Below are 18,685 nucleotides of genomic sequence, written 5' to 3' on the forward strand. Positions count from 1 at the left end.
ATGTGTGTATGTGTGTGTCTCTCTATATATAATTTATTCATTTTTAGTGCACTGGTGTTTTTTGCCTACATGTATGTCTGTATGAGGGTGTTAGATCCCCTGGAACTAGAGTTATAGACAGTTGTGAGCTGCCGTGTGAGTGCTGGGAATTAACCCCTGGTCCTCTGAAGAACAACCAGTGCTCTTAATTTTGAGCCATCTCTCCAGCCCCAGAGCAGGAATTGAAAGGAAGTTGTACAACTTCTCAGAGCACCTTGCAGGAGAGCCTGGGGCTGAGACAATCCTGGGTCAATGGCAGGCAGGACCACACCTGTCCTACACACTCATGTCCTACACACCTCTGGCTCTTTCTGTGGATCTTGCCTGCCTGTTAGGACTGAATTGGAGCTTGTGGAGGGGTGGAGGGGCCACCGGATAGCTTTGTCCCTTTCTTCAGGGTGGCCAGAAAATAAAGCTTTTTTTTTTTTTTTTTTTTTTCTGATTTTCTCTATTAATGTGTCTGCCTAGTTGGTTTATCGAGGACAGGTGGGTGGCTCAACTAGCTTGTTGAGGTTATGAGGGCCCAGGCTCTGAACTCCAGTGACACTTGTGATTCAGATGACAAGCCAGTGTCCTTGAGTCAGATGTCTGCCCTGTGCCAGAATCCACCCTGGAGCCACTTCTAGCCCGGTGTCTAAAGGCTGGTCGGGTTAGCTCCTTTTCTGGTTTGTTTGTTTTTGTTGTTGTTGTTTGTTTGTTTGGGTTTTTTGTTTGTTATTTTGTTTTGTTTTTCAAGACAGGGTTCCTCTGTGTAGCCCTAACTGTCCTGGAACTCGCTCTGTAGACCAGGCTGACCTCAGATTCAAACATCTGCCTGCCTTGGCCTCCCAAGTGCTGGGATTGAAGGTGGGCTCCATTTTAAAGAAGAATGAGGCATCTGGCCATCCTAGCTTGTACAGTAGAGCAGTCACCTGAGCCTGCGCGCTGCTGACAGCAGAATTGGTGCTGTGTGTCTGGGATGAGAAGATAAGAACAGCGTTTTATCTATTACATATTATTGATTGGGGAGGGAGCTGTGCACACGCATGTGTGGAAGTCAGAGAGCAGCTTGGAAATGGTTCTCTCCTTCCACCATGAGTTACAGTCATCAAAACCAAGTTGTCGGGCTCGGTGGCAAGTGCCTTTACCCACGGAGCACTCTTGTCAACCCAAGAGAATGGTGTTCTTGCCGTGAGCCCAGGGACAGGCCGGAATAGGACTGCCTCTTCCAGGTCCTTCCCTTATGCCCCTCAGACCAGCAGGCACTGAATCCCTTGGGCTCCAGCCAAGTGCCTCCCTTTCCCCCAAGCCCTGAGATAGCCCTAGAGGTCCAGAGGACACAGAAGTAAGCTGATCTGGGCAGCCTTTTTCCAGAACACACCCCAGCCCTACTCCTTTGCTTCACCAGCCATCTGGGAACAGGGGATCAGCAGTGGCTGATCACAGGTAACTAACAAAAGGGAGATGATTTGCTCTCAGTTAGAAGGTTCAACAGGTAGAGGGTTTGCCTGGCACGTCCCAAGCCCTGGGTTCCATCACTGCCATCTCGTTAATCAGGCATTCTGGTGTATGCTTATTATGGCAGCCATGGGAATGGAAGTAGGAGGGTCGCAAGTTCAAGGGCATCCTGGGCTACATAATGGGTGGAGTCCCAGGCAGAATAATAGGAGAAGGTGAGTGGGCAGTATCCATCTCTCTCTGCCTGTTGACTGTGGATGCTATGTGATCAGCTGCCTCAAACTCCTGATGCCGCAGCATCTCTACCTTGATGGACTATACCACAAACTGCCAGCCCTCCCTCCTCCCTCCTTCCCTCCTCCTCCTCCCTCCTTCCTTCTCTCTCCTGGTCCCCTCCCCTCCTTCTTCCCCTCCCTTCTCCCTCTTTCCCCTCCTCCCTTCTTTCCTCCCCTCCTCCCTCTTCTCTTACCTCCTCCTCCCTCCTTCCCCTCCTCCCTCCCTCCCCTCCTCCCTCCTGCCTGCCTTCATCCTTCCTTCAGCCGCTTTTGTTGGGTGTTTTATTGCCAAGCAACTAGAGAAGTGACACACCTGTCTAAAATCAAAACAGAGGTGCCCCACGTGGTGGTGGTGGTGCAGGCCTTTAATTCCAGCTCTCGGGAGACAGAGGCAGGCAGATCTCTGAGTTTGAGGCCAGCCTCGTCTACACAGTGAGTTCCAAAGACAGCCAGGGCTCCACAGAGGACCGCTGTCAGGAGATGGGGGTTGGGAGACACAGAAGTGCAAGGCCAGGTGGGAAGTCAGGCCTGTCCTGTCCTTCCTGGCTGTGATGACAAGATGCTGGGATTTGCATTTGGGCTTCAGCTGAGCTCAGAGCAGAGCTGGAATGATCCTGTTTCACAAATTAGGAAGAGGCCTCGCCACCTCCTCCTGCACAGCGTCTCCCCCTGCAGCTGCCAACCTCGCTGGGAGCGCTGGCCCAGCTGCCTTGACCCTTGTGTCCCAAGGAAGCCCAGCTGCTGGGCTGGGACGGCTGACTTCCATGCCTACCTTAATCCCCAGAGAACCTATGAAGGAAGGAAACTCTCTGAGGTGTTCAGAATAGGACAGTGTGGAAGGATGGTGGCTCAAGCCTGGATTACCAGCACTTGAGAGGTGGAGGCAGGAAGAGCAATTCAAGATCATCCTTAACGACAGAGAATTTGAGGTCAGTCTGAGTTGGATGAGATCCTGTCTGGTGGGAAATGGAAAAGGAACTGCATCTGGAAACGGCCCCAACGTCCACAGAGCATGCTGGTTGAATGGACCACCACGCATTCCTCCTGGGAAGTCTGTGTAGCATAGAGTATGGTCATACACAGCACTTAGGTTTTTTTTTTGTTGTTGTTGTTGTTTTTTTAATTACACTTATTTACTTAGAATTAGGTGTGTGTGGATGTCAGAGGACAAGTTGAAGGAGTTGCTTCTCTCCTTCTACCATACGGGTCCTGGAGTGTCAAACTGGGGTCATCACGCTCAGTGGCAAACAACTTAACCTGCTGAGCCATCTTGCTGGCCCAAGCGCTTACTACTCAAGCGTATATCATACACATTCTGTTTTAATTCTCACCACAGCATGGGGGAGGGGAAATCATTACTTACACTGTGATGTAGATTAGAAGATGGTGGCACAGAGAGGTGAAATCACTTAGCTGAGGTCACACAGTGTGTGAAAGAGTTGAGATTCAAACCCATGCAAAGCTTCCACAGCCTGGACCCTTAGTCACCATGCTAAAATGCTCTAGAAAGACCTTTCTGCTTGAAACTGCTTTGACAAACTGTTCATGAAAAAAAGCAAGGCACCCAATTGTGTGCTGTATAATTCTGTCTTTATGGAGGGTGGAGAAGAGTGGGAATAGGAAGACATCTGAAAAGACACATACACAAAACACTTGTGTCATTTATATTTTTAATTGTGTGGTGTTGAGTCTCAAACCTTACACATGCTAGGCGAACATGAGACACACACACACACATGCGTGTACACACCCAAACACACACACACACACACACCCCTCACCTCATTTGATCTTCACATCAATTTTATGTGATTGATACTTTACAAAGAGGAAAACAGAGAGACTTACTATCTTGCCCAAGGTCACACAACTAATAAATTGCAGAGTCAGCATTTGAACCCAGACTTCCCAGCTCCAAAGCTCATTAGGTGTTGAATGAATGACTACGCCTAGTGCCTAGAACAAGCTCACTTCTTTGGTGTGGACAATCTTCCAGAGAAAGAATGGAGGCCCTACCTACCTCACGGTCACTACTTGTGTTAATGACCTCAACCGTTACCAGTCAAGGGAAAAACTTGAAGGGAGGATTGTTACTTTGGTTCCTGGGTTTATAAGTTTTTACCCCACAGTTGTTGAATGCTGACTCTGGGTCTGTGGTGATGGTGAGCCTCACCACACCGGGAGCAGGTGGCAGGGCTGCGCACCTTGTGATAGGCAGGAAGCAGAGAAAGAAAGTATAGGAAAGAACCGGGTGGCGGTGGTGGCAGCAGCAGAGGCAGCGGTGCACACCTTTAATCCCAGCACTGGGGAGGCAGAGGCAGGTGGATCTCAGTGAGTTCAAGGCCAGTCTGGTCCACAGAGCAAGATCCAGGACAGCCAAGGCTACATAGAGAAACCCTGTGTTATGCACAGGAAAGAGCCATTGCAAGACAAAACCCCCAAGGCCATACCCCCACTGGCGGGCTTTCTCCAGGAGTCTCCACTTCCTACCTCCTCCTACCTTTTACCACTTCCCTACAGTGCCATTCTAGAACAGATCTGTCACAGGATGAATCACTGACTGGGTCTGTATCAGTTCTGTTCCTGTTGCTGGGGCAAAACACCCAACAGAGCCACTTATGGAAAGAGGTTGCTTTTGCCTTACAGTTTGGGGTCCAACAAGGTAAGGCAGCAGGAAGTCAGGTTGCTGCTCACACTTCCAGTCAAGAAAGGAAAGGGCTGGGTTCCGTGTTCTTCCTGACTTAGGGCTTAGTTCCCAGCACCCACGTGGAGGCTTACAAACATCCCTGACTCCAGTTCCAGGGGATCCAATACCCTCTTCTGACCTCATTGGGCACCGGATACAGAAGTATACCTGTAGGCAAAACACTCACACACACGAGAGAAATAAACCCTGAAGAAGATGGATGCTGGTGTTCATCTCACTTTCCATTAAGTTGAGAATCTCAGCCCACAGAACGGTGAGGCTCACATTTAGGGTTGGTCTTCCCAGCTCTATTAGCCTGGTCTACAAGCTCCCTCAAACACACCAGAAGCCTGTTTCCATGGTAATTCTAAATCCTATCCAGTTGACAATCAAGAGTGACCATCACAAAGTCCCAGCCACTAGGATTCAGCCATTTCCCAAAAGGCTCACGAGCAAACATCTAAGTCCCCAGTACATGAGCCTTTTGGGGACATCTCACATTCAAGCCAGGACACCGGCCATGCTGTGGTATGGAAAATGTGTTGTGTGTTCTCACAGAACCCTGAGTTTACAGAAATACATGACTACATGTGAAGACTTGGGGCTCTTGCTTCCACATTCCCGGGGAATGCCTGGCTACTAGAACAGGATGCCACAGTCACACAGTACATATGCCCACCCTCCCTTCTATAAGCAACATCAGGCATGCTTGAGTGCCTTCAGATTCCTAAGAATCGTGGCAGCAGGGCAGAGCAGGCTACCTTATTTGGCTCCTAAAGGAATGGAGAGAGTGATTTAGTAACTTAGGAGAGAGAAATTCGAAGTTCACAGCTCTTGTCTGCTGTCAGGTGCCTGGGGTTGCCCAGCCCTGTTATGTATTAGCTGTGCGACTTTGGTAGTGACGTCATCTCTCTGAGCAGCAGTTTTTTCATCAGTAAAGCAGAAGGGATGATGTCTGTACTCAGAGGCTTGTAGGAGAGACTAAATGAAAATGTGTAAAATGCTCTGTCCATAGTAGCATTGTAGAAGTGGCAGCTTTAGTCATTCAACACACATTTTATTGAGCATCTACTAGGGACTGAGCACTAAGGACTGAAGACACAGCATGGCTTTTTTTTTTTTTTTTTTTAACTTTTCAGGGGTTTTAATGGTCAAAACAGAGAGGTCTGGTTCATTTCAGATCCTTCACTGCCAAACCAGGGGGCAGGGACTGTTTCAGCTTCTCAGCCTTCTCCTTGTCTGTGATGAGCAGGGTGTAAAGGTACCTGCTGCAGCGAACCTTGAACTTCACATTATTTTTGTTTTTCTTGATCTTGACAGATTTGGCATCCTTCCGCCGGGCTGTAAGCAGAAAGTCCTTGATTTCCTCAATTTTCCGAGGCATGACGACAGACGCTTGATGCTGGAGATGGCACCCAAAATACTCACAGCCCACAGCATGGCTCTTACTGGGCATGGTGACACACGCCTTTAATCCCAGAGGCTGAGGCAGGAGGATCTGTGTGAATTCAAGGCTAGCCAGTTCCAGGATAGCCTCAGCTACATGTGAACCGAAACAAACCTTTCCTCCATTAGGTTGCTTTTTTTTTTTTTTTTTGGTCAGGAACTTGGTCACAGCCACGAGACGAGTAATTAAAATAAAAAGCCTCCCAAGTCCCGTGGGGTTCCACTGTGAATTAGGGATACTGAGGCAGGTGGACTTCCTTAGAGGTATTGGTACTCAAGTGCAGCCAGAGTCCTGTGCTTCTCTGTGAGGAGATGACCAGGGGTAGGGACAACTCTGGGCTAGGGCTGGCTAGAAGAGGACCCTTCTAGTTTTTCCCTACAGCCAACTTCAAGCCTCCTTCCTCTTCCTCTACCTAGCACTAGAATGCTTAGAAAAATTGTTGGGCAGTGGTGGCACACGCCTTTAATCCCAGCACACGAGAGGCAGAGGCAGGTGGATTTCTGAGTTCGAGGCCAGCCTGGTCTACTGAGTGAGTTCCAGGACAGCCAGGGCTACACAGAGAAACCCTGTCTCAAAAAACAAAACAAACAACAACAACAACAACAAAGCAAACCAATGCTCATAAAAGCAAGCGTTTAACTGCAGGTAGGTTCACTGTAATTTAGCAGGTGGAGCTGTGTGGCTCCCATCCGATTCCCCCAGCATGGCTGAGCAATCCTGCTTTGCTTTGTTCCGTTCATTTAGGGTGTGCCTCACAAGAAGCTCCTGGCTGCCCTCTCTGATTTACGGGGTAAGGCTTATTTATCTGTTCATTTGTGTGTGGCATATGCATAAAATATGTGAATATGTGCAAGTACACATACCCAGTGCACATGTGTGGAGGGCAGAGAAGGGTGTCGGTTGTCCAGCTCTGTCTCCAGCTCTCTCACTCTTTGCAGTCTTCCCTTGAGACAGGGTCTCTCAGTGAGCCTGGGACTGGCCGCGCTAGCAGCCAGCAAACCCCGGGGATTCTCCTGTCTCCATTCCCTTCAGCACTGCTGTTATCATGCCTGACTTTCCGTGTGGATGGTGGAGATTTGAACTCTGGTCTTCATGCCCACAGAGCCATCTCCCCAGCCCACAGTGGGGTAAATTTTAAAGATAAGTTTTTCGAATCTAAAGTCCCTTCCATGCCTCAGTTTCCCATTTTTGAGAAATCAGGACGTTGATCCATTGCCTCCTATGATGGCGTTGTCAACTTGACAAAATCTACAATTGCTTGAGTGAGCGAATCTCGCCTGCGGGGCTTATCTTCATCACGGAATTTGACGTGAGAAAACACATCTTAATTGTGGGTGGGCTGGGCTGTGTAAGTGAAGAAAGTGAGCGGAACACCCGCCAGCATTCATCACTCTCATCTAACTGCGGACATCACGTGACCAGCTGCTTCAAGCTCCCATTGCCTTGGCTTCCCCATCATGATGGACCGAACCTTGAACTCTGAGTCCAAATTCCCTCTCTCCTCTAAGTTGCTTTCGGCAGAAGTCTTTACCACAGCAACAGTAAAAGAAACCAAGACACCTTCCCTTTTGTCGAAACAGTTCCTGGGACCTGAACCCTGGGCCTGGTTCCTGCGCTGCCACAGAACATCAACATCAGCTCTAGCCCCCAACAGGCTCTGCCCAAAGGAACAAGTATAAAGAATGGGTGGACATCAAGCAAACAGACTGCCCTCCTTCAAATTACACACAAAGCCGGTGTGGTGGAGCTTGCCTATAATCCTAGCACTCAGGAGTCCGAAGCAGGAGGATTGCTGCAAGTCCCAGGTCAGTCTAGTCTATGTAGTGAGTTCCAAGCCAGGGCTCCAGAGCGATACCCTGTGTCAGAAAACACCAATAACATAAAATAAGTTAGGGGGCTGGAGAGATGGCTCAGCAGTTAAGAGCACGGACTGCTCTTCCAGAGGTTCAATTCTCTACCCAGAGTCCAACCTCTTCCAGAGGTTCAACTGAACCCGGGTTCAATTCTCATCACCCATATGGCAGCTCACAACTGTCTGTAACTCCAGTTGCACATCAGACACTCTCACACAGACATACAAGCAGGCAAAACACCAATGTACACAAAATGAAAACAAAGAAGTCATTTTAATAAATAAATAAAACTGAGCACAGTAGGAGCTCCCAACAGGAATCCAGCCAGGACTGTCTGAATGAACAACCCTGTTGAATAAATGCATTGCCTTTTCCTCCCATGAAGTCCCTCTGCTGTCTTTAGGCCAGCCCAGCCAGCTTTGCCTCCTGAGATAAGACCTTTGGCGGGTGTCTCTCCTATCAGTCCTTCAAGTGGGTGTGGGGGACACAAGCGAGGCCTGGTGCTGGCAGAACCCGGGCACAGCGACGGGCGCAAGATGGGCTCTAAGTACCCGCCATCCCTCCGATGCTGCCTGCCCCTGTGGGCCGTCATGCTACAGGTGGCTCTCACTCTTCTCTTCTGTTTTTTCATCTCCTATGACACTCTCCGAGTGGATCAGAAGCTCCTGGTGACCTATCAAGGTGAGGAGCCTGGGGAGATGGTCAAATGGGCCAGGGGTAGGGGATGTCTGGGGCTCCCCAATGGCACAGGTGCTCCTCTTTACAGCATTCCCCAAAAGGGGGTTCCAGCCCTTACATTGATTGCACCGAGGCCAGCCAACAGTGTGGACTGGGCTTTAAGAGTGGTCCAGGCTTCGTCTCTTCTAGGAGCCCCACCTGGATTTGTGGGCACAGAGCAGGGGACCCGTTTGTCCACTGTCCTGAATTCCCTGTGCAAATGGTGTTTATAATGTTCTACTTTTCTGCCCTCTTCTCTCTCCTCTCCTTTGTGGCAATGACTGTCATGTTGTGTTGTGTTGTGGGGTCTCTCCCTTACTCATCTCTTAAAAATTATTTTTATTATTTTTAATTGGGCGTATGTGTCTGTGTGTGGGTATGTGCATATGAATGTAGATGCTCATGGGAGCCAGAGGCATCGAATCCCCTAGGATCTGGAGTTACAATAGTTGTGAGTCACCCAGTATGGGGTGCTGGGAACTAAACACTGATCCTCTACCAGAAACAGCCCCGGCACCGCCTCCCAGCGCCCCCCTTGCTGGCTCTCTTCTATATTCCATTTCCCCTTTCCCTGCCTCCTCTCCAGGGCTGGGAAGCCTGCTTTAGTGGGAATCCAGAGCCAGGAAGAATGGCTGAAGGAGGACGGATGTTTTATGTTTCGCTCTAGTGAGAGCAACCAAAAACAAGTCACATGTCCACAGTGGTGTGTGTTTGCCTTTGTACAAAACATCCTGACATGTTGAAACCTCTCCCAGGCTGCTCGCGGTAAACAGATGGGCCTCTTGAAGGGTGTCCTAGAGACAGAGCTACAGCCCACGCCTGGCAGAGTGGGGGCTTGGACCTCCGTGATGTGAAACTGACCTGTTAGCTCAAAGCAGAGGAGTACATCCAAAGGTTCCGGGTACAGTTCTAATTCCTTTCCATTCAGTTCTTTTAAAGCCAACCCAATGTTAGCCAGGTGGTGCTGGCATGTGCTTTCATCCCAGCACTCCGGAGGCAGGGGCAGGTGGATCTCTGTAAATTGGAGACCAGCCTGGTCTACAGAGCGAGATCCAGAACAGCCAGGGCTCTACAGAGAAACCCTGTCTCAAACAAAAACAAAAACAAAAAAAATCCAACCTAATGTTTATTTTAATTCTGTTCATTCCTGCTTCTCCACTGAGTCAATTTCGTGTCACATCCAGCGAGGGGTCTGGCCACATGGAGCACGCAGCTGGTTTTCACTGAGCACTTGCTGTCTACCAGGCACTATTCAAACAGCTTCCCATTGGCCCTCACAACAACCCAATGAGGCAGGCCACTGTGTCTTCCATTTCTCACTGAAGAACTAGGTACTCGATGTTTAGTCGTTGGCCCAGGGTCACCTGGCAGGCATTGGCACAGCAGGTTGACAGTCAGGCATGCTGGTTTTAGTTGCATGCACCTGACCATTGTATCTCATGATCCTTGTCACAGTAGGACTGAGCCACTTGTCCCCAGTCAGTAGGTGTGGGAGCTACTCAAACAAACTGATGCCTTCAAGCTGACCTCTAACTTCTATATGTCCCAAATTAAAAAAAAAAAAATGTAATTCTTAAAAGTTCTGTAATGAGCCGGGCGGTGGTGGCGCACGCCTTTAATCCCAGCACTCGGGAGGCAGAGCCAGGCGGATCTCTGTGAGTTCAAGGCCAGCCTGGGCTACCAAGTGAGTCCCAGGAAAGGCACAAAGCTACACAGAGAAACCCTGTCTCAAAAAACCAAAAAAAAAAAAAAAAAAAAAGTTCTGTAATGAAACAGAAATTAAAAAAAAAAAAAAAAAAAAAAAAACAAATAAATAGGACTGGAGAGATGATGAAGTGGTTAAAAGCCAGAGGACCCAAGTTCAGTTCCCACCAGGCATATTTGTAACTCCAGCTCTGGGGCATCCGATGCCCACTTCTGGGTTCCTTGTTAACCTATACACAGCATACATACATACACACACACACACACACACACACAATCTTTAAATGAGTAAATAAAAAGGATTGAAAGCAGCACTCAGGAGGCAAAAGCAGGTGGATCTCTGAGTTTGAGGCCAGCCTGGTCTACAGAGTGAGTTCCAGGACAGCCAGGGCTACAGAGAAACCTTGTCTCAAAGAACAATATAGAAAGAATAACATGTGTAGATAGATAAATACCATCAGCTTTTCTTACTAATCAGCTTCAATTTCTTATGTTTTAGATGAAAAATAAACCCAGAAGTGCTAATGTTTTCTTCCAGAAACCTCTAAGGACTGTCTTGGGCATCTTCCAAGGCACATGCTCCTTGCTCTGATGACCATGTCTGTATGACCTGTAATGGAGCCAAATAGGCAAGAGATGAGAGAGCAGAGTCAAGGAGTCAGATTCAAGACCCATTTAGGCGACAGAAATCACCTACACTTGGTGAAAAGGGGGTGGGGCAGGAATGCTCCAGACGTGATTGGATGATAGCTGTGTGTATTAGTTTTTATTACTTTTCTATTACTGTGATGAGACACCATGACGAAGGCAACTTTTTTGTTTTGTTTTGTTTTATTTTGTTTTTCAAGACAGGGTTTCTCTGTGTAGCTTTCGTGCCTGTCCTGGAGCTCACTCTGTAGACCAGGCTGGCCTCGAACTCACAGAGATCTTCCTGGCTCTGCCTCCCAAGTGCTGGGACTAAAGGCGTGCACCACCACCGCCCAGCAATGAAGGCCACTTTTAAAGGAAAGCATTTACTTAGGCGTATGGTTCAGAGGGTTAGAGTCCATATTGGGGGCATGAAGATGTGGCAGCAGGAACAGCTGAGAGCTCACCTCTCGAACCTCAAGCAGGGGCCCGAGAGTACGGTAGGGGATGGCAGGAAGCGTGTGAAGCCTCAGAGCCTGACCCTGTAACACACCTTCTCCAACAAGGCCACACCTCCCAATCCTTCTCAGACAGATCCACCAATGAAGGACCAATTTTTCAAACAGACAAGCACGTGGAGGCTGTTCTCATTCAAATGGCCACACCGTGCCAGTTCTTGATAAGAAACACAAACACAGACGTGGTGTAAATGAATAATGATGCGTCCATTCTGGGCTCGAGGTTGAGATGTCTGTGAAATGCTTAAGGGAGGCAGAATGTATCAGTTGTCTACAGCTTTGTAACAACCATCCCTAAGTTTAGTGCCTTAAAATAGCAGCCGTGTCGTTTATACCCACCACCACGATTCTGTGGCTCAGCGAGTGGGTATGGTTCAGCCGGCAGCCACTTAGGGTCACTCAGTTATTCAAAATCTGGAAGTTTTACTGGGGCAAGATGGCTCCACCTGGCCTCATTTCCCCACGACAGGCAGTTGGTACCAGTTGGGAGCATCAGGCCAGCCCAGACTTCACATGGCAGCAGAGGAGTTCCAGAAGCAAGTGAGAACAGAGTGGAGGTGTTTGTCAAATGTCTACTGAGGCCCCATTGTCTAAAGCTAATTACAATGTCAAATCATGTGGGAGCAGCCTATATCCGGAGGCATGCTTCCCGGGGGGGCCGTTACTGGAACAGTTTTCCAGAGACAGCCCATCCCAGGGCTGCCAAACCGAAGCTATCTCTTGGGCCTTTTGCTTTGTAAACCACTCGTCTGCCTGCTCTCCTCGGGGGCAGGGAAAAGGGCTGTGGGAAAGCAAGAGGGATTTCCCAGTGGTGAGTCCTCCACACCCTGCATCTCAGGGACGCTGCTCTGTTTCTCTTCCCCTCCTGCTGGGGTGACGGTGGGGGATGGGAGGGAGCAGAGACTCTGGGGAAGGGGATGGCACAGAGGCTGTCTGTCAAGTTCCCTTAGGCTAGCAGGAGAGGCAAGAGTGGGTGGGCAGGACCAGAGAGGGAAAGGAGAGGGCTCTGGGTGGACAAATCCAAGGGCCGACCTGCAGTTAATCCAATGCATGGGCACAGAGAAGCAATTGTCATCCAAAGTAATGCATGTCATGTGTGGCAGGCATGGGTGCTCCGGTCACAGCACAAAACCTTGTAGAAGCCGCGGCGAGCAGGTGCCGCTACCCATTTTACAGATTAGGAAGCTGTGACCACGGAGAGAAGCAGGCCTTAGCCCTGCCGCGCAAACTCAGACGCCACACTGCATGCGTAGGAAGAGGCAAGGGGGTGTGGATTCGAATCTCTTTGTCACCACTTCCCAGCTGTGTGACCTGTGCTAGTCACAGCCGCCCTCTGTGCCTCTCGGCTTCCATCTGTAAAACAGAAAAGGCAAATGGAGATTATCACCGACTGAGGTTGAGAAGTGGGTCCGGTCGTGAGGAGGCTGGGGACTGCCTCCCAGAAGGCCTGCCTCAGGCAGTGAAATTCCTCCTGCCGCCCAGTCCTCTCAGCTCCTTATCATGCCAAACACCTTGCAATCCACTAGTTTATCAGCCCTGGTGCAGAGTTGCTCTGAGAGGCCAAGGCTGACGCCCATGGACGTGCCCCAGCCTCTGAGACTCAGCCCTGGGGTGGGGGTGGGAAGGGGCGGGGAGTGAGCCCTGAGAAGAGTGAGTGTGAGCCTGGAGCCTCAGGATGCTGGAGAGGAAGTGGGAAGAAGGGCGTAGTAGGGGGTTGGCGGTGGGAAGCCAGATGTTCTAGCTGAAGATAAAGAGCTGGACCGCACAGGTTCCCGAAACAGCGAAACTGGAAACTGCCACACTAAGGCTCTTCCAGCCTAAGGCACCAGTTCCTTCCTCAGGGACCCTAAGAGGCCCAGGGGAGGAAGGCCACGAGCCCCTATACCTGGAATTAGTGCAGCTGGGCCAGGAAATGCCTCACCCCGCCCCATCCTCTCATTTTCTTTTTTTTTTTTTTTTTTTTTTTTTTTTTTAAGATTTATTTATTTATTATGTATACAATGTTCTGCCTGTATGTATATCTGCAGGCCAGAAGAGGGCACCAGATCTCATTACAGATGGTTGTGAGCCACCATGTGGTTGCTGGGAATTGAACTCAGGACCTCTGGAAGAGCAGTCAGTGCTCTTAACCTCTGAGCCATCTCTCCAGCCCCCTCTCATTTTCTGACCTTCAGGCTCAACTCTACCCTCTTCCTCTTTAACGGCCCCTAACTCCTTCAGCATGTCCCAGGGCTATAAGGGCACAGAGACTATCAAGCCCAATGTTATGGTTTCCAGAGAGGGAAACTGAGGCTCAGAAAGAGATCCTTTAGCACGACGAGGTGAAAACCAGAGAGACAGCCTCCCTGGCAGAAAGGCACTCTGGACCAGCTCAGAGCAGAGTTCACCACAGGTGTGCTGTGTGGCCCTGAGAAGGTGCTCCATCAGTCCCCTCCCAACCTGCAGTGACTCTGCCTCCTGTGCATAGGGCATGCTGCAAAGTGACAGACAGGTGTGTTTAAGAGCAGTGTGCAACAGAAGGCTGAGCTGTGACATTTCAGGGGAACATGGTTTTCACTTGGCTACAGCTCTCATTCCCCAATGCGCACTCTACCTTCATACACATATCTCCTGCCTGGCTCTGAGGAACTTGAACCATCCCAAGAGGATGTGCAAAGGATGCCATGTTCCTCCCCTCACCCTGCAGTATTGCCAAGAAGATGGACGGGGAGAAGGAAACCCACCGCTGCATCTGTCCTCCCACGGCAGGAGAGAGGCTGCAGTCTCCTGAAGGCTAACACTTCAGGCACCAGATCCTAGGGCAGTCCTTGATCCCTGGCCTCCTCCTGCATCCTAGGGTGTCATCACCCACTGAAGGCCTATGCCAGACACTGGGGGTGGCTGCTCTCCAATGGAAGTGAGTTTCATTGTCCTCCAACACCAAGAAACTTGGCAGTAATGAGAGTGTCCACCTTGTATGAGGAGCCAGGACTGAGAGCTGAGGCAGGTGATTGCCTCCTGTGGTGGTTGATGGTAAATAACTCTCTCCACATGCCAGGCCCTGGACAGAAGCAGCTTCAATAGTGCCTTCCCCATCACACTGGCCCGAATCACCCCAGAGATCATTTGGAAACATCTCACTGTGCACAGAAGGTGGGAAATATGTCTCACCAGAAATCCCATTCTTTGCCACTCTGTTGGCTGGGATTTGGGAAAGAAACTGCCAAAAGTGCAATTAAGCAGGTTGTCACGTGGCCGAGTCCTCTAGGGCTCTACTCTGCCTGTGATCGTGGTCGGTCGTGCAGACAGAAGGCTGGAGTGGCCAGCACACCATTGGTATGACCACGAGATGAGGTGATTCCATAGTAGATGGTCTGTGAGGGAAAAGGAGAACATGACCAATCCAAGGTACAGTTGAGAAGGTTTTGACTGTAGATCTGAGGGAGGGTACCAACAGAGGCGTCAGCAAGGGTCCAGATTGAACCAGGCCATGAGAGGAGGAAGAGATGGGGAGGAAGAGGTGAGAGAGGAAGGGGGGGCAGCGGGGGAAGGGAAGGGAAGCTCCTGGGCTGGAGAGGTGTAGAGTATTGATGAGGGGATGAGTAGAGCAGAGAGGAGCTACAGGTACTCTGTGAGCCTGGCAGCCAGCCTATGCTTTGGTATGCTAATAGGCACCTCAGTGAGCTATTTGTCCGGGTTTCTTTAGGCTTGCCTCCTTCGCTACTGCCCTCAATGTGATTGGAGACTGGCTCCGGCACTACCCAAGAAGACAGAGGAAGAGGTGGGAATGTTCAGAGCACTCCTGCTGGGGTCTGGACAGCAGATGCCACCGCCAAGTTCAAAGACACCAGGGGCCCAATATGGAGATGTCTGATGAGTTCTAGCATACCATGAATGGGAAGCTCTCTCCATAGCTGGCTGAGACCCACTGCCAGGTGCTGACTCCCTGTGGAACTGTGAGGGAACCACCTGACTAGCAAGGGGGGCATCCTGCTCCCTCCCTGAAGACAGAAAGGCCTGACCCACTGCACTAGCGACGAGACAGTGTGGCAAAGAATATTCTTTAGGAAGACTCTTAGGTGTAGCCATTAGGGAGGGCCTCTCTATGATCTTTGTGACTGTCCTGGGTGGCATTTTGAAGACTGTGCATGAGGTCAAAGGTAAAGGCACACATACACTGCCATCCAGGGACTTTGGAATTCTGAGCCAGCCCACCACAGAGGCTGGTGAGATATTCACATTATAAGCAGAGGGACAAATGAGCAACATCTGATGGCTTTTGTCCTCAAGCTGTCCCCTCATTTCCTAGTATGCCAAGGCCTCAGAGTGGTTTGGAGTTGTTTTTGGTGATAATTGTGTGTGTGTGTGGGGGGGGGGGGTAAATGTTTTCTTAATTTTATGTGTGTGAGTGTTTTGCCTACTGTATGTCTGTGTACCATGTGCATGCAGTGCCTGCAGAGGCCAGAAGTAGACATCAAATCCACTGAAACTGGAGTTAGAGATGCTGTGAGCCACCATGCAGATGCTGGGAACTGAACCTGGGTCTTCTGCAAGAGCCGAAAATGCTCTTAACCACTAAGCCATCTTTCCAGCCCCCCAGGTGTATCCCAGGCTGGCTTTAAACTTCTGATCCTCCTGCCTCCGGCTCTTCAACCACCAGTCTGCGCCACTACGGCAGGCAAACTATTTTAAAATAATAAAAGGGCGCGAGCTGTTTTATGGTGGGAAATGAGTTGCAGCTAGAGGCCATTTTAAAGTGTTGGCATAAACTCATACTGATGAAAAGAAGAGATCAAGACAAAGAGTTAGGAGTATCTGCTCATAAGCCTCACAGCTGACAAGGTGGGAAAAATCTGTGCAGGCATCATCCATGTGGAAAACGGTCAATGTCGGCTGGTAAAACAGCCTTTCTCTGTATGCATCATCCCATTTCATTGCAGGGCTCTCATGAGGGGGTGGAACACTGGTGAGAACCGGAGAACCAGAAGAGGGAGGTGTGGAAGCTGGGGGATGGCTCTGGTTGCTTAGCTCCTCCTTGTGGTAGGTTCCATATTCATGAAACTCCACCGAAAGGGCAAATGTACCAGGCTAGGAGACAGTTTATGTTTACGTAAAGCAATCCACTTTGGTTCGATTGGACTCTTCCATTGTTCTGCCTAATACTTAGAAGGAACAGTTTAAAGGGGGAGAGATCACTTTTGAGTTTGTGGGCAGCTGGCTTCTGTTGTTTTCCAGGCTGTGGTAGGACAGAACATCATGGGGGAAGGCACAATGGAGCAGGGCTGTTCACCTCATAGCAGCTAGGAAGCTGAGCAGAGCAGAGGAGGGGAAGGGCAGGGTGGGGGGACAGGAACCAAGACACTATTAACTGTCCAGAGATACTTTGCTGATCTCCTGGACATCTCTAAGTCCAGTCACGTTGCTGGTCAAGATTAGCATCATGGCTTTTGGCGCGCTTTTAGCATAGGTTCCTCTAAAGCTCAGAGAGGCTGAATTCTAGATCAGACCAGATCCAGAAAGTGCCCAGTCTACCCAAGCTCTCAGCAATACATGTGCTAATTCTTTTTTAAAACCAGAATCGCATTAAAGTATCCCCCTCGTCCTTCTGCAGGGGCCTCAGGAGTGACTGTTGCATTAACCTGTCTCAGCAGCTCCTGCTCAGGCCCTGAGGCAGGGAAGGCATTTTCTACTGGCCCACCAGGTCCCTCACAAGAACCAGGAAAGAGCCAACTACTTCTCTCTCTTTCTTTTCCTTCCTTCGTTCCTTCCTTCCTTTCTTTTTCTTTCTTCCTTTCTTTTTTAACTTTCATCACGGGCAGTGGTGGTGCACGCCTTTAATCCCAGCACTTGGGAGGCAGGTGGATCTCTGAGTTTGAGGCCAACCTGGTCTACAGAGTGAGTTCCAGGACAGCCAGGGCAACACAGAGAAACCCTGTCTCAAAAAACCAAACCAAACAAACAACAAAAAAAACCCTTTCATTATTTGTAGTGTGTGTGTGTGTGTGTGTGTGTGTGTGTGTGTGTGCGCGCGCGCCTGTTGAATGTGTGCGCGCATGTGCCGGTGTGGAGGTCAGGGCCCAGCCTTCAGGAGGTCATATACCCCTTCCACCGTGGACTCAGATCAAAGTCAGGTCCTCAGGCTTATGGGACAAGTACCTTTGCCCACTGATCCATCTCACCAGCACTGCCTGCTTCTTAGGAAGATGAGCTGGTTTGTGTATCAGGAACTCTGAGGCTACCTCTGCCTTCTCTTTTCTGGCTCACTTGGACTGCTCAGCTGCTGAGGCTGTACAACCAGGGTGGAAGCCTGCCCACAACCCCAGAGCAATTATCTTCACGGAAGGCCAATGATGAGCCAAGCAGGAACCCCGAAGCTGCCCTTGTCCATGTTATTGTGTCTGTTCCTCATAACGGTTGACCGTTTCCTTTGCTCTCAAATCTGCCTGAAGCACTTTACCAGCTACCCGCTCCCTTCGCCCTGTGTGCTCAGTAGTCATGACTCCATTTCTCAGAAGAGAAAGTTGAGCCCCAAAGAAGAGAGGCAATCTGACCAGGTTCCCGTAAATGCTCTCAGATGTCCCTTCCGGTGGCCGTTCTGTCCATCTCTCACCCTTCCCTCTGTCTTCACTATCCCCCTTCCCTTTCAGTTATCCAGGATTTGACCCTCATGGCAGCCTTGGGCTTTGGCTTCCTTTCCTCATCTTTTCGGAGACACAGCTGGAGCAGTGTGGCCTTCAACCTTTTCATGCTGGCCCTCGGGGTGCAGGGGTCAATCTTGCTGGACCACTTCCTGAGCTGGACCTCCCAAAAGAATGCGCTCAATCTGCTCAGGTAACTGGGTTATTTTGGGTGCTTAGAATGTGGGGAGGGAAGGTTCTAGAAGATCAGGGCATCTCTTTTTCTAGCTCTGACATCATGAAATACTTAGGACATACTTTTTTTCTAGACGATTTTCATTGTTTATACAAAAATCTAATTTAACTGGGCTCTACTGGGCATTCCAACTCTGGTACCCCAGGCATCTGATCTACAGCCTTCTCCAGATTCTCCCTATTGTGTTATTAATGATTCTGATTGTATAAAGTCATACAATGAATACAAGTTAGTAGAAAAGGTGAGGAAAAGACCAGACATGAAACAAAACAGAACACAGCACTGTGGTCCGGAGAGGCAGTTTCTCAAAGAGAGAGAAGGGTGGGCTGGCGGCGTGGCTGCCAGGGGAAGCAGTGGACTAGCATGGGCAACGCCTTGGGTTCCATGCCCAGCCTGCGAGGAGGAAGAGGCAGACGGGGAGAGAAAGAGAGAGGAGGGGCAGACGAGGAAGAGGAAGAGGGAGGAGGGAAGGAGGAAGACTCAGTCCTGAGATGCCAGTAGACAGGAAATAATCACACTTTTATTTTCTT

At 49.9% G+C, this 18,685-nt stretch overlaps 2 protein-coding genes across 3 annotated transcripts in view; one reads left to right on the forward strand and one right to left on the reverse strand.

Annotated features, from left to right (window-relative positions):
- Positions 1–5,560: 5,560 nt before the first annotated feature.
- LOC131905217 (large ribosomal subunit protein eL38-like) lies at positions 5,561–5,828 on the reverse strand. The gene has a single exon (XM_059256180.1). It carries the CDS (start codon positions 5,819–5,821, stop codon positions 5,609–5,611), a length of 213 nt encoding a protein of 70 aa, XP_059112163.1. The 5' UTR covers positions 5,822–5,828; the 3' UTR covers positions 5,561–5,608.
- A 2,445-nt stretch (positions 5,829–8,273) lies between these two features.
- LOC131905218 (blood group Rh(D) polypeptide-like) overlaps positions 8,274–18,685 on the forward strand; it is a 36,015-nt gene continuing 25,603 nt past the window's right edge. For both annotated transcript variants that reach the window (XM_059256181.1, XM_059256182.1), the window contains exons 1-2: positions 8,274–8,418; positions 17,930–18,113. In XM_059256181.1, the coding sequence (XP_059112164.1) occupies positions 8,274–8,418; positions 17,930–18,113 (329 nt within the window). The remainder of the gene's footprint in view (positions 8,419–17,929; positions 18,114–18,685) is intronic.

The sequence above is a fragment of the Peromyscus eremicus genome, chromosome 2, assembly GCF_949786415.1.
Source record: "Peromyscus eremicus chromosome 2, PerEre_H2_v1, whole genome shotgun sequence".
Taxonomy (NCBI): domain Eukaryota; kingdom Metazoa; phylum Chordata; class Mammalia; order Rodentia; family Cricetidae; genus Peromyscus; species Peromyscus eremicus.